Here is a 13,854-nt window from a genome sequence, read left to right as displayed (position 1 = left end):
TAACACTTTACAAATAATGTTAATGGTGATGATTATGAAATAACATTACACTGGCTCCCAGTAAGATTCCGCATCGATTTTAAAATATTACTCCTAACCTATAAAGCATTAAACGGTCTCGCTCCGCAGTATTTAAGCGATATGTTAGTACCTTACGTTCCGCCGCGCCTACTTCGCTCTAAGGATGCAGGCTGTCTATCAGTACCACGCATTGCCAAAACCACGGCAGGGGGCAGAGCTTTCTCTTACCAAGCCCCAAAATTATGGAATAGTCTCCCAGTTAATGTACGTGAAGCAGACACGGTCTCAGTGTTTAAGTCGAGGTTGAAGACTTATTTATTTAACCTAGCATTTAGCGACTAGTGTTTTTATCAAAGGAGTAGATCTGGGGGACTCGTGGATGTTGAGTTTTATCTCCACACGGTGACTGTGAGTGTACCTAACCACTTTCCTTCTCCTTCTGCCGAGCTACACTCCTGAGCTGCCGGTGATCCAGACCTCCCCCCCTTCACTCTGGACCTGTCCACCGGCAATGCTTCATACTGCCACGAAAACGCTTCAGCTGTTTTCCATGGACTACACCAACACACATTGTGCTCACACACACGCACACTACAGTGTAAACCCATATGAGGATGGGTTCTCTGTTGAGCCTGGTTCCTCTCAAGGTTTCTTCCTATCACCATCTCAGGGAGTTTTTCCTTGCCACCGTCGCCCTGCTTGCTCATCAGAGACGGCACACACACACTTCACTTTACTTTTGTTTGTGTAAAGCTGCTTTGAGACAATGACCTTTGTAAAAAGCGCTATACAAATAAAAATGAATTGAATTGAATGATTGAACATGTTTTTTTTTTTTTTTTTTTTTTTTGCGCTCCTGTACCTGTCTGTACCCGGACATGTTCAAACACTTTGAAACACTTCAGTATCAAAAATGTACTGTTTAATTAATGTACATTACTGAGGAAATCACCTAAAAATTCACCATCTAGCTGAGTTTCGAGAGGAACAGCTCCCGAATGCACAGCTCATAATACTGTATATCAAATGGTAACGATCCCAATTAAGATCACAGACATTCCAGGTTGAAAGACTATAAAATGTGGAAAGGTTTAAATGGGGAGGTGAATACTTATGCAAATAAGTATATATACAAATATATATAACAACATTTATATTAATAAAAATAAAACCTCAAAAAGATGGAAAATGCCCAAAACATTGCATAAGACTAGCATGGAGATCACGGCACGCGCGCACACACACACACACACACACACACACACACACACACACACACACACACACACACACACACACACCTCCTCTAGGCGTTTTGGCAGATAAAGGATGGAACCATCGAAGGCCACTACATCTCCTGTAGTCGAACGATGATCTTTCATCATCCCAAAGCGCATGCTGATCGACTCCACACTTGGCCTGAAACACACACACACACACACACACACACACACACTTCTAAAATACAAATTGATGGACATCAATCAGCGAGCATCATTAACCTAACGCAGGGCCAAACAGGGATTTGGTGACCCATCTTATTTTAGACGTAAAGCACAGATGACACAATAAATCACATGATCTTGATCTCAAGATGTGAAAGTATGAACAGGGGAGATAATGATCCATATCAATCACATGACAAATAACATTACCATGTAGATGACCTGAATAATACAAGACGTTAAAGAATACCTGCATGCATTTTAATTTACGTTGTCTATTTTTTATTAAATAAAGCTTTCATGAAGAGCCAACTAAAGTAACAACTTGGCCTTTGGCTTGTTTAATAAGAGGACTGGGCTTGTGTGGTGTGCTTAGCTCTGTGCAAAGCTCACTGAAGTAGCTGAGATTTCAGCTGTTAGAACTTTATAAACACTTTACACACAAGGTTAGAGGTGTTGCATAAATCATTTAAGTTGTTTTCACGCTTCAGCTCATTAAAGTAATGTAAAACAGTAACATATTTATTAAATAAATAGAAGTCAATAGACAAAGGATAACTATGTTTAATTAGAAGTTATTTTGTGGTGGCAGCACCAATGAAACCTTAAGAAAAGCTTGATATTTTGAAAAAGAAATCATCAGTAGTAGGTGTCTCGCCACAACATGAAGTAACTAGGGGAAGAAGTATAATCTGACATGAGGACAGTTTGGTTTTCAGGACATAACACTGTCCTACTTTACCTCAGAGGCTCCCAAACTTTTTGGGCAAAGGACCCCAAACAGACATTAGGAATCTTCTGTGACCCCAAGCCTTGACCACCCTACAGTTATTTGATGTACATTTGAACTTTTTATTATATCAGCAACATACTTGCACTGATTTACCAATAGAATGGGAAGTGCTGTGTTTTGATAGGAAAATAATCCATGGCCCGTCAGGAAGCAGAGGGGCCCAAGTTATAATTGACACATGACTTTATGTGTACGTGAAGAAGCAGCGGTCACGAGAGCGACACGGCTCACACTCTCCCCTGCTTATCTTATGTACATCTAAAAGATGTAAAAGTCACATCCACTACAGCTGGAGCCATCCCTGTCTGTCAGGTTTCCAAATCGAACTGTAAAATGTTTAGCGATTTTATGCCCAGCGACGTTAAACACACTGACAGGCTTTGTCCCTCTTAAAACTTTCCACTGTCGTCGTGATTGTTGTCATGAGCTGTGTCTCAAATCAAAACTCTCACTACAACTCTTACACTCAAAAGTATTTACTAATCTAGAAAATCCAGAAGACTGGTAGGTTAGAAGGCGACATGAGATGTTTTTAAATGTCAAACACTAAGTGTAATAGGAAAACTGCATCGTGTAGGTAGATGGACAGGGAAATTTGTACATTTTTATTGCTGAACTATATTACAGCATGGGAGTCAGGATAGTGGGAAAAAGACTAAAATAGCACTCCCAGTAACATTTCAAAATATTAGCACACAAAACCAGTTTTCGATATTTCAAATATTAATTTGTAAAATAAATCAAATTTTAAAAAAAGAGGAGATTGTGAGTTTCTCTCTTGAACCCATTTGCACATCAAGCGAGCCCATGTGGGGTTACGACCCCTAGTTTGGGAACCTCTGCCTTCGGAACGAAGAAGACAACACAAGTCAGATGAAAATGAACTGAAAAATCACATTACAGTTCTAATATCATGCACACACAGATTTGTGTTATTAAACGTACGTGAACGTGATGTGATACTGAAACACGGCTTCGTTCTTGCACCGGATGGGGACGTAGTTGGAGCCGATGGAGACCGGATCCCCCTTCGTTCCGACCTTCTTTAACGGCTCACTGCAGGAATGAGAGTGGAAAATCACAGGCACTGAAGAAAACTATGCATTCATTTATAGTTATTATTATAACACAGAACAGCAACTGTCACAACTCCAGGCTATTTTGTTTCATCACATGGGAGGAGGAAATGATTTTAATATTCAAAATTATTAGAGCACAACATACAGATATAAAACAGCGTGCGCTGTCAGTAGTGCGGGAAAGAAAAATGCTTACTACGGACTTTTTAAAGGTTTACACAAATAAGCAAAAAGAAAACAGCATCCTCCCTTCTCCCTGTGGAAACTCATTCATTTCAGTAAAACATTACAGGATATTAGGGTTAAATGAGCGATGAAAGGCAAGAATCAAAGACAAAACTACTGTGTTATGGCCTGATTCAAACTTATTAACAGATTTCCCTTTAATTCCTTTCCACTAGTGAGCAACAAGTCGCTCGTCTCACTTGTAGTTTATCTCTTGAGGGTGTTGAGCGAGTGATGCTGTTGTTGATTGTGGGTGTTTACTGTCTGTCCATCTGTTTTCCGTCTGTTTTAAGTTCCGATGAGAAAGAGTAGGAGCCACAATGTATAGGCTACAACACAATTTACTACAGTATACAGTCAACTTTTGCTTAAAATGTACTGTAATATTTTACACGTAAAAAAAATGAAAAATGCTTGGTTGAGGTTCTGTTACGTGCCACGCTTCGTATTAGCTTTGTTAGCAGATTAGCAGAGTGAGCTAACTTACTAGGTATGTACACTCACCAGAGGCACCACCGTAAGCCTAAACATCTATACATCATCTTTTAACTAGTTAACACGCTAATGAGAGAGAAAACTGTTTGATTTACATGTTATGTGCCAGGCTAATAGCCTATTAGCAGCGCAACCGAACTGTACTAGCTACAAACAGTCGCCAAAGACACCAACGATCTCCGCTACATCCTTTCAATTTTTAATTTTCATTGTAATGTCTCCATACACATGAAAGGATATATAGACACACACACACACACACACACACACACTAATATATATATACATACATACACACACACACACACACACACGTGTGTTTAAAATTTGTCGTGTCAAAAATTGGTTCTCTTAAAATTTGTGTGTCAAAAATTAAAAACAAAAAAAACCCCAAACTTTATATATATATATATATAATAAGTTTGTTTTTTTTTTTGTTTTTAAATTTTTGTCAGTCAGTAAATAGGAACAGGTGGGAACTAAAGTTGTGAAACGGGAAATGAAAAAAAGTCATCCCTCACGCTCCATACGGTCGGTCCGAGGAATCATTCGAGACAATTATTTGGACTTGTCACTGTACTGCATCCTACTTCATTTGCATAAAGTTGAGAACATCTCACATCACTTGTCACACTGTCGCTTTGTTGCTTGGCGTTGAAATCGAGGCTCCATTCAGCACATGTAGGTACATAAAAACAGAAAGGTCGCTGTCGCTTTGTCGCTCCCTAGCCTGAACACAAGCTAAGATTTAAAGCTTATTTTGAGGCAAAGTGGGCAGGGCATGTGATACTACAAAGTTAAGTGAAGTTTGATTATGCAAACGAGATGCAAAATGATTTGTAAAAGTCCCCCCTTCCCCCCAGTATGTGTTTTTTTTTTTTTTGGGTTCCACGTATTTGTTCCTACTCTCCTCTACTGCGAGACTGAAGTACTTAATTTACCAAGAACAGAACAGCGTCTGTGTTTTTGCCGTTCTATTTCAGTGACAAGTAAAACACTGTGCGTTTTTGAAGTCAGTGACAACAGCAGACAGTGATGAACTGCACGCAGGCATTTTATACCTATTTTATTCCCTCCTGAATTTTATTTTTAGTGGGAAGACATCTGATTTGTGATCCAGGGGCTGGTTCTATATACCTTCTCTAACCAGATATCACACCAGCGAAACCATGGCAACTAATGCCGCCAGAGACCTGCGTAGATCGATTTGGATGATATGAGGAAAAAAAATCTCCGCCGGTGTCAGAGCAAAAAAAAACTGGCAAGCAGTCATTGACGACACCATGGCGACCATGCTCACCGAGCCGCTTCCATCTTCAGCTCTGCTTTGAGAGGGCAGATTGCTGGGGTCATGGGGATATCTTTCGGGATCAGGGGTGCAAGTGGGGCACCGGAACCTCGACCCACTGGAAAACCGACAGCTTTTCCAACTCCAATCAGTCCTCTCCCTGCAAAACTGTCAAACACAGCTCATCTGAGTAGTTCACTATGAACTATGAATGAATGATTCTGCAAAAAATAAAATGTACACAAAACGTTAACTGTAGCTGATCAGCCATGATGTACCTGGTGTAAGATAAGATAATTATTAATCGGAAATTAGAGCGTTCCAGCAGCATACATAAAAGACAAGGCACAAAATACACAAGCTTACTTAAGAAATTAAGTAATAATAATAATAATAAAAAAAGACAAATACTGACAAATAAAATAAAATTTAAAAGTAAAAATGTAAAACAAACAAAAAATGTAAAAAAAAAAACAAAAAGTACAGTATATTGTGTTGCAGTTCTATAGGGTGAGTGAAGTTCATTTCTTTAGCTTTATGCTGGAGTTATAAAGTTAATCTTGATATGTTGGTGTTGGAAAAAAGGGTTTTTTTTTTGGCCATTGTTACTTTTTGGACATCTCATGACTGTGTGGTCGATGAGTTTCTGATAACATCTTATTTCTTCAGAATATTTAACAGTACAGTGATCGACGAATACTCGATTAATCACATTTCCTAGTGTCAGATTTTTCAAAAAACTAGCAAACGTGTAAACAGAAATGGACCCAGGGTTCAAAAACATGACAAAACTATCACATCGCGACACGTGAAGATATTTCTACGATACATAATGTGCATCGTGATATTTAGGTTTGCTACCAAACTGTCAGCACAACAGCAGTGCTGCGTTTTTAAAAATGTGAGAAACTGAATTTAATGATTCTTTAATGTTTACAAAAATGAATCAACACTGAAAAAGTGATTTTTTTCTTTAAAAAAAAAAAACAATCTGTAAAATCTGTAAAAATGAGGACACAAATACCAAATCAATTCTAGCTAATTCCAACACTAAAACACTAGCTCATCCTGTCAGAGACTGTAACTGTAATTTTAAAACATCATTAAAAAATGTAAAAAAAACCCAATAAAATCATATCACGAAACCCATGATATCTCAGAAAAAGTGTACTGTGACATAATTTACCATGGTATTGATATCATATTGTCGAGATGATATCATATTATTGAGAGCGTTTTTTTCCGTTACCTGCTCCTGTACCGTGAATCTCCTGCTTCCAAAGCTGCAGATACAACAGGAGGCACAAGGGGCTGAACATCATCTCTGTGTTCACCTACTGCACCTCGTCCTGAGAGAAACACACACAGGTACATGTCAAACATCTCATTCACGACAGCAAAGTAAGGACCATTTCAATTTCCACTCCTTCAGTGTTTGTTCTCAAGTTCATTAACTTTTCATATCATTACATATGGGATATAATTCGCCTGATTTATACAGCGATAGTGTTCTTCTTGAGAGGTATAAGACAATGAGACACTTCGCTAATCAATATAATTGTGAATGTCACATTCATGACACAATTTCTGTGTGCCGCTTACCCAAGGTTGGGGCTCCTCTGCCCCATGTTTTGGCTGGTTCAAGGCCCATTCCTCTGAACATGGAGAGCAGGGACGACCCTGGACCTGGAACATCAGCCTAAACACACACAAAAACATGCTGTAATAAAAAAAATAATCAACAACAGGGGTGGAGTATTTTCCTAATCTGTCCTACGCCACAGCAATGTGCCAAAGATTAAAATTTTTATGTATTAACTAACAGCACGTCATACTTTTTATCCATTTGTAGTTACATTTAATGTTGAAGAACACCCACACAACAGGTTAGTTCTTGCTTTCATTTCCGTTACAGCAGCTATAAACAGTCGTTCCCTCACCAGCCTCTCTTTTTTCTCTCTCAGGTTAATAAGATATGCAGCTCGTCATGTTACTGTGGAGGCGGTGACTACTATAGGTTTAAACAAGTCAAACTCGGGGACGGGGAAGTCTAGTCCTTCTTGTTACTAATTTGTACACTAGAATTTCCCTTAAAATATACTTCAAACATGAAGGAAGCTATTGAAGAAAAACTATTTCAGACATCGGCCCTAGCTGTGACCCTGTTTGGATCAATTCCAAAACCTAATGAGTTCCTCTGTTGGTTACAATGATAATTCCATACAAGTCCTGCACGTTCAGCTACTCGCTCACGAGATATCATGCTAACGAGAATGTCAGGAGGACGGACGATCTGAAAACATAATGCCTCACCATTCAGCTGTGAAGGCATAAACATTCAACTTTAATAAATAAATCTTTTAACTCAAAACTGAAGGCTAATTCTTCTGGTGTTAAATTGTGCATCCAAACATCTCACACACACACACACACACACACACACACACACACACACACACACACACACACACTCTCTCTCTTTCATACTTACCTGAACTTTGGGTGGCTCTTCCTCCTGTAAGCAGGGAATAACTTCAGACGTGTCCATACGTTCGCTTTTACCTGGAGGCTCAGACTCTTTCACAAACAGTGACATGCTCCTTCCTTTTCCCACCGCAGGATCCTGAGATGTGTGAAGAAGCCGTCTGGCTCTGCCAAACCCACCGCCGCCCTCCTCTTCCTCCGTTCCCCGTGCAACACTAACAGGCTTGTCGCTGCCTAACCCTGGGCTTCCCCGGCCATAAGGAAACACCGGGGCGTCTAAAGCAGTGGACGCTAGACCTCTCCCTCTCCCAGCAATCAGTTCAGCAGGAGCTACAGGAGGACCTCGAGCACGTCCCACTGAAGGCTCGTCTGCCATCATGGATAAAGCTCTGGCTCGCCCTACCGAGGGCTCGTCTGCGATTAGAGCCAGACCTCGAGCTCGCCCTACCAAGGGTTCTTCTGACGCTACAGCCAAACCACGAGCTCGCCCGACAGATAGCTCGTCTGCCGTTACACCCAAACCTCTGGCTCGCCCTAACAAGTGTTCGTCTGCGAGTAACCCTCGACCCCGTGCCACTGGACCATGTGGAACACCAGGGAGTACCGGTGGGAACAGTGGCTTGTTCGGATCCATTTTAACTTTCTTTTCATTGAACACCTACAAAGAAAAAAAAGGAAAGCAAGGAAAACAGGAGATTAGGACAATACAATGGCTAAGCCTGGATTTTTGCCTCTCAATGAACTGCAGATTCCCAAGGATCTGTTTACATACATCCTAAACTGTTGTGTAGACGATCTCTGTTTTCATGCACGTTAGATTTAATCCGATCCAGAGCAAGGTGTAATGTCACTGTTACTATATTAACAAGAAGCATGTGAGTCCAGTCAACACATTCAAAGTAAACCTCAATAAAGTGTGATTTGAAAACACACAGCAAGAAGAATAATTTGTGAGCATAGTATAGTTCTTCAGCGTCTCATATTCAAAAATTCAGGAGCAAGGACACTCCTGAATGGTGGCTGAAAATAAAATAAAATGCACACATTATCCTTCAGTCTAAAGCCTTTCCTCATCTTTTAATTGGACCAATGCTAAAAAAAAAAAAAAAAAAAAACACTGTATGAATGTAAGTTTTATTAAAAGATTTTTTTCCTTTCTGCTTTTTAACCAAGTGCACCAAGCTGCATCCTTGCACCGGTTCTTGAGGTCAATTTTCCTCAAAATATTAGTTTGTAGCTAATCCAACCTCACAATTATTGTAAACGGATTAAAATACGTAACATAACCTTTTTTTTTTTGTGACCCAACTCACTCACAAATACAGATTTTGATGGAACGAAAGTTGTTTTCTCAAGATTACAACTTATATTTCTCATGATGTCGATGATGCTGTACATCACGGAAGAGCGCATCTGTTTTTACTTTAATCAAATCAAATCTTATTGGTCACACACACAACCATACACAGTACGACGTACAGTGAAATGCTTTTTACAACTGTCCGTGACAAAACACAATTGACATAAAAACAGGATTGACTTACATAGAAGTAAAAAGAAAAAAAATTAAATATAACATAAACGGTATAAAGGATAGATGGCAGAACAAATATGAATGGTATGTGCAGTTAAAAAGTTATAAAGTGCAGATATGTGCGGTTGTATGTACAATGCAATGCTGTGCAACATCGAGAAAAAGCTAATCAGGGACTGACACAAGAAGAAACAGTTGCATGTTTGTCAGTGTTAGACATTTTCCTAGGTAACTACACCATCGTGGACGCTACGGTCATCCTGAACGAGTGGTCAGTTTCACTGCCAGCCAGTCTGAGGGACCGAGACGTCTCCATGGTCATCGCATGCCGTATGAGAGACGCCGCCTAAATGGTTTGTAGCTCACGAGACATTTTTGTCAAACTTTTCAGAAACAGGATGTAAAATTACTGCAGAATCACCTTAACATCAACTATATGACAGTGTGTCTCTGGCCACAACCATGTAACGCTAGTATGGTACTGCTACGTGACCTTGAAAAAATAATGTATCATCAAGAGAAAAATAAGAAGTTGCGATCTCAAGATAACAGCACAGAAAATAATAAATAACTCCCAGCCTTTCTGGACTTCTGGAGCTTACTCTGTTCTGATTAAGGTGTTTACATGAGCAAGCGTTATTCTGATTAGTCAGATTATTAGACTGCATTATGAGATACTGACTTTCAATAAATGACGGATTGAACTAGACATTTCTACAATCAAACCAAACATTTCTGGATTTCTTAGTCTCATTTCTATCCTAATAAAGTTTTATTTGATTACAAAAACTCACTGATTGTGCATATCTGAGATATACACTCATGTCCAACAGCTAACACAAGGCTGTAATGCTAGTTAACTACATCAGCACCCAGTCTGTTCAATCTAAATGTGCAGTTTAAACTCTAAATATGACCTTTAACCCCCTGAATCTCAGTGCAAACCTTCAGTCAGCTAGTAACACTTAAAGAGTTGCAGATATACCCAATGGAGCCTGTTTATTTATTAATAAACAGCCACATGTAGTCTTTTAATAGCAGCACAGCATAGAAATGAACACTAAATTCACATTTAAATTTACCAAAGCTTATTTTCAAGCTTTGTAAAGCTAATAATTTGCGTGTGGGGAATTTTAATAAAGACCTAAAATGTCGCCCAGACGCCATGTTAGCTATTAGCTAGACTTATTATTATTATTACTATTATTATGACAATTAGCTCATTAATTCTCCAATTACCAACTAGCTACCGGGACTTTTTATACTTTATCCTTTATTTTCTTAACAGTCTGTATTTTATAGTTATTTTTAGATATATATGACATTTTTACACGGATGTAAATCGCATTATTTGGAGTTTTAGTCAGTTATTTTAAAGAAAAAGCGGAAGTTCGCCTTCTTCATCACATCCATTAGCTTTATTCAGATAAAATGCACCAGAAAACTCGCCTTTTTTGTCCCAACTCAATGTACTTATTGCATGAAAATATCATAATATCATAAATAAAAACTTTTATTTCCAAATAAACGTCTTTTATATGAAGAAAAGCGCATTTTATCTGCCCAGGTTTCACTTACCAACTATGCATCACTGCATTAAAATAATACATGCTTTTAAAACGTTACCTACAAAATGAGGAGGAAAAAACACGATAAAGTTGCAAAAACAGAAAGAAAAAAAAAAGAAAAAAAAACGTGGATGTCTTACCCAGTCGTTCGTACAGTTGATAGAAAGAGACGGGGTTGTTAGGGTGCGTCCCAATCCGCGTCCTACTGCACTAAATATGGCGTCAAAATAGTGCACTACAACACGTCAAATAAAGGGGCGCGCGCCCTGGATTGTGACTCGATGCCGCGATTTTGAACGCACCCACAACAACTGCTCGAGAGGCTAATAAAATAGGTTTACATAATTAAATATAAATAAATAAATGAACAAAAAAATATAATGTAAAAGTGGCTTATTACAAAAAAAAAAACAAAAAAAACAATACTACTCCAGAATAAAATCTTAATAGAAAAAAAAAATGTTTTGCTAACACAAACTATTCCAGCTAATAATCGCTAACTGCACTGATGTTACAGAGGCATTTCGGTTAGCTAACTCTTAAAATGGCGTTTATAGCATTATAATTAATAATATATCTATATAAATCAAATATAAGTATAAAATCAACGACTTAATTGCCATAATTAGCTATCGTAAGCACATTTTTCGGTCTGCTGAACTCTCATGCTAGTTTTATTAACTTGCTAATATTAGCTAATCCGGCTAATGACGTAAGCAGCCCGGGTTAAATGAACCACGTGCGCATATATGCATTAAAATCGATGCCAGAGTCAAACAAAATAAATTAAGTACATAGCGTTTGTTATATACCTTTCAAATCAGGATACACACTTTAATGTAGGAGGCAGCAGCTTGCTTGCACAGAGAATGGACTTTTGTGCAAAACAGTTTTGCCAGCTCTTTTCAGGGGAAAGTAGCTAATGCATGCTCAAAATGTCACTAAGTCGCCACGTGACGTCATCGATTAATTTGCATAGTCATTGACTGTTTACATATCAAACCTTCTACATGAAGTAGGAGCATTTTCCACAGAACGGAACAGAATCAGGAGCCGGTGGGAATATGTCGAGCAAACATATCGATCCGAATAGGTTGTGCAAAAAAACAAGGATACAGCGGCTGAGAAAATGTATAGCGTGTAAAGGTGAACATGTAGAGCATAAATAATAAATACAAAATTAAGTATATGTAGTTTTACTCTCATTGGTTCCTGACTTTTCAGACACCCTGAAGAATAGAGGAGAAAATAAAGGATTGTAACATTTCTTACAGAAACAAGATGCCTTTGGTCATGGCACCACAAACTATTTACGTATTTATAAAATTCTGTAATTTCTATCAAGAACACTGACAAAATGAAGCACTGGTAGTGAGGAGTCGGGAAACAGACACGAAGGAAAGGGTTAAAGATGAAATAGTGTGCTTTTATTACTGTAAATATTACCAAGATTAAAGATTTAAAGTTTAAAATGTAGAACAAAGAAGTGGGAAAAACAATGGTGATCAGTGATTGGGTGTTGGGAACAATAATGATCAGTGATTGGTTGTTGGAAAACAATGGTGATCAGTGATTGGTTGTTGGGAACAATAATGATCAGTGATTGGTTGTTGGAAAACAATGGTGATCAGTGATTGTTGCAAACAATGGTGATCAGTGATTGGTTGTTGGGAACAATGGTGGACAGTGATTGGTTGTTGGAAAACAATGGTGATCAGTGATTGTTGCAAACAATGGTGATCAGTGATTGGTTGTTGGGAACAATGGTGGACAGTGATTGGTTGTTGGGAACAATGGTGATCAGTGATTGGTTGTTGGGAACAATGGTGGACAGTGATTGGTTGTTGGGAACAATAATGATCAGTGATTGGTTGTTGGGAACAATGGTGATCAGTGATTGGTTGTTGGGAACAATGGTGGACAGTGATTGGTTGTTGGGAACAATAATGATCAGTGATTGGTTGTTGGGAACAATGGTGATCAGTGATTGGTTGTTGGGAACAATGGTGGACAGTGATTGGTTGTTGGGAACAATGTTCAGCAACATTAATATAATAATAATAATAAAATTAATGTTAGAAATTCTTGGCATTAAAAATCTTGCTATACACAAAAAAATCCTAGCCTAGTAACATAATCATCTAATTGTAACATAGTATAATCCAATATTAAGGTGAATAACCCATTGATATAAATTTATATTTACCATTTTATTAACTCCAGACGTCCTTCTTTGATTAGCACCAAACGTATTGGCCGATGACAAATAGCACATAGCAAATGGGCTAATTAACATTTCAGTCCTCGAGATCATTTAAACCATAACACGCTTAGCAGCTATGCATATGGTTCATTAATTAATTCATACAATTAACTGATGGACATGTCACCATTAGACACAATGCTACATGATTCAGTTTTATATCATCTATCATGTCACCTGCCCTTGCTAATGAATCGAATTAAACTCAAACTTAATTACACATCTATACAGGTGAACAGTATAATGCTGAGATACAGGACAACATTAACTAGCCTATAAGTATGTACTTCATAACACCCACTCTATAGCCATGACTAAATTTAGGATATTTTTTTTTCGTCCTCATTATATGACACACGTAAGCCTGATATTTTAATTATAAGCGTTCAATGCAAATCATTTCTAATCCGCAGAACAGTCGATGACTCACCTTCTGTCTGCGTGAGTCATCATCACACAGACAAACCTGTGAAATAAATGTCATGACTCATAACCTCCTCAAAGGCCATCATGTACTACGTCCCGCTGTTAGACTGACCAAAAACAAAAAAAAAAGAAAAAACCCTGACTTGCTGATGTTCACACCATCCTGGTCATGTAACACCAAAACTGCATGTGCAAAATAATCTAAACTCGGATATCAAATAAAAAGTCAGATA

General features: G+C 38.3%; 1 protein-coding gene across 7 annotated transcripts in view; it reads right to left on the bottom strand.

Annotated features, from left to right (window-relative positions):
• Window positions 1-11,881, bottom strand: part of piwil2 (piwi-like RNA-mediated gene silencing 2) — a 35,809-nt gene extending 23,928 nt beyond the window's left edge. For 5 of the 7 annotated variants that reach the window (XM_034299195.2, XM_034299192.2, XM_034299196.2 and 2 more), the window contains exons 1-7: window positions 11,745-11,881; window positions 7,838-8,488; window positions 6,949-7,045; window positions 6,596-6,695; window positions 5,359-5,514; window positions 3,205-3,315; window positions 1,323-1,440 (exon numbers count right to left, since the gene is read on the bottom strand). In XM_034299195.2, coding sequence (XP_034155086.2) covers window positions 1,323-1,440; window positions 3,205-3,315; window positions 5,359-5,514; window positions 6,596-6,695; window positions 6,949-7,045; window positions 7,838-8,464 — 1,209 coding nt within the window. In that variant the 5' untranslated portion in view covers window positions 8,465-8,488; window positions 11,745-11,881. Of the gene's footprint in view, window positions 1-1,322; window positions 1,441-3,204; window positions 3,316-5,358; window positions 5,515-6,595; window positions 6,696-6,948; window positions 7,046-7,837; window positions 8,489-10,942; window positions 11,027-11,072; window positions 11,625-11,744 lie in introns of those variants that run through there. The other 2 variants (XM_034299193.2, XM_034299194.2) reach the window with 2 other exon arrangements.
• Window positions 11,882-13,854: the final 1,973 nt, after the last annotated feature.

The sequence above is a fragment of the Pangasianodon hypophthalmus genome, chromosome 24, assembly GCF_027358585.1.
Source record: "Pangasianodon hypophthalmus isolate fPanHyp1 chromosome 24, fPanHyp1.pri, whole genome shotgun sequence".
Lineage (NCBI taxonomy): Eukaryota > Metazoa > Chordata > Actinopteri > Siluriformes > Pangasiidae > Pangasianodon > Pangasianodon hypophthalmus.
Note: the sequence above shows the minus strand (reverse complement) of the source record. Positions and strands in the feature narration are given on the sequence as shown.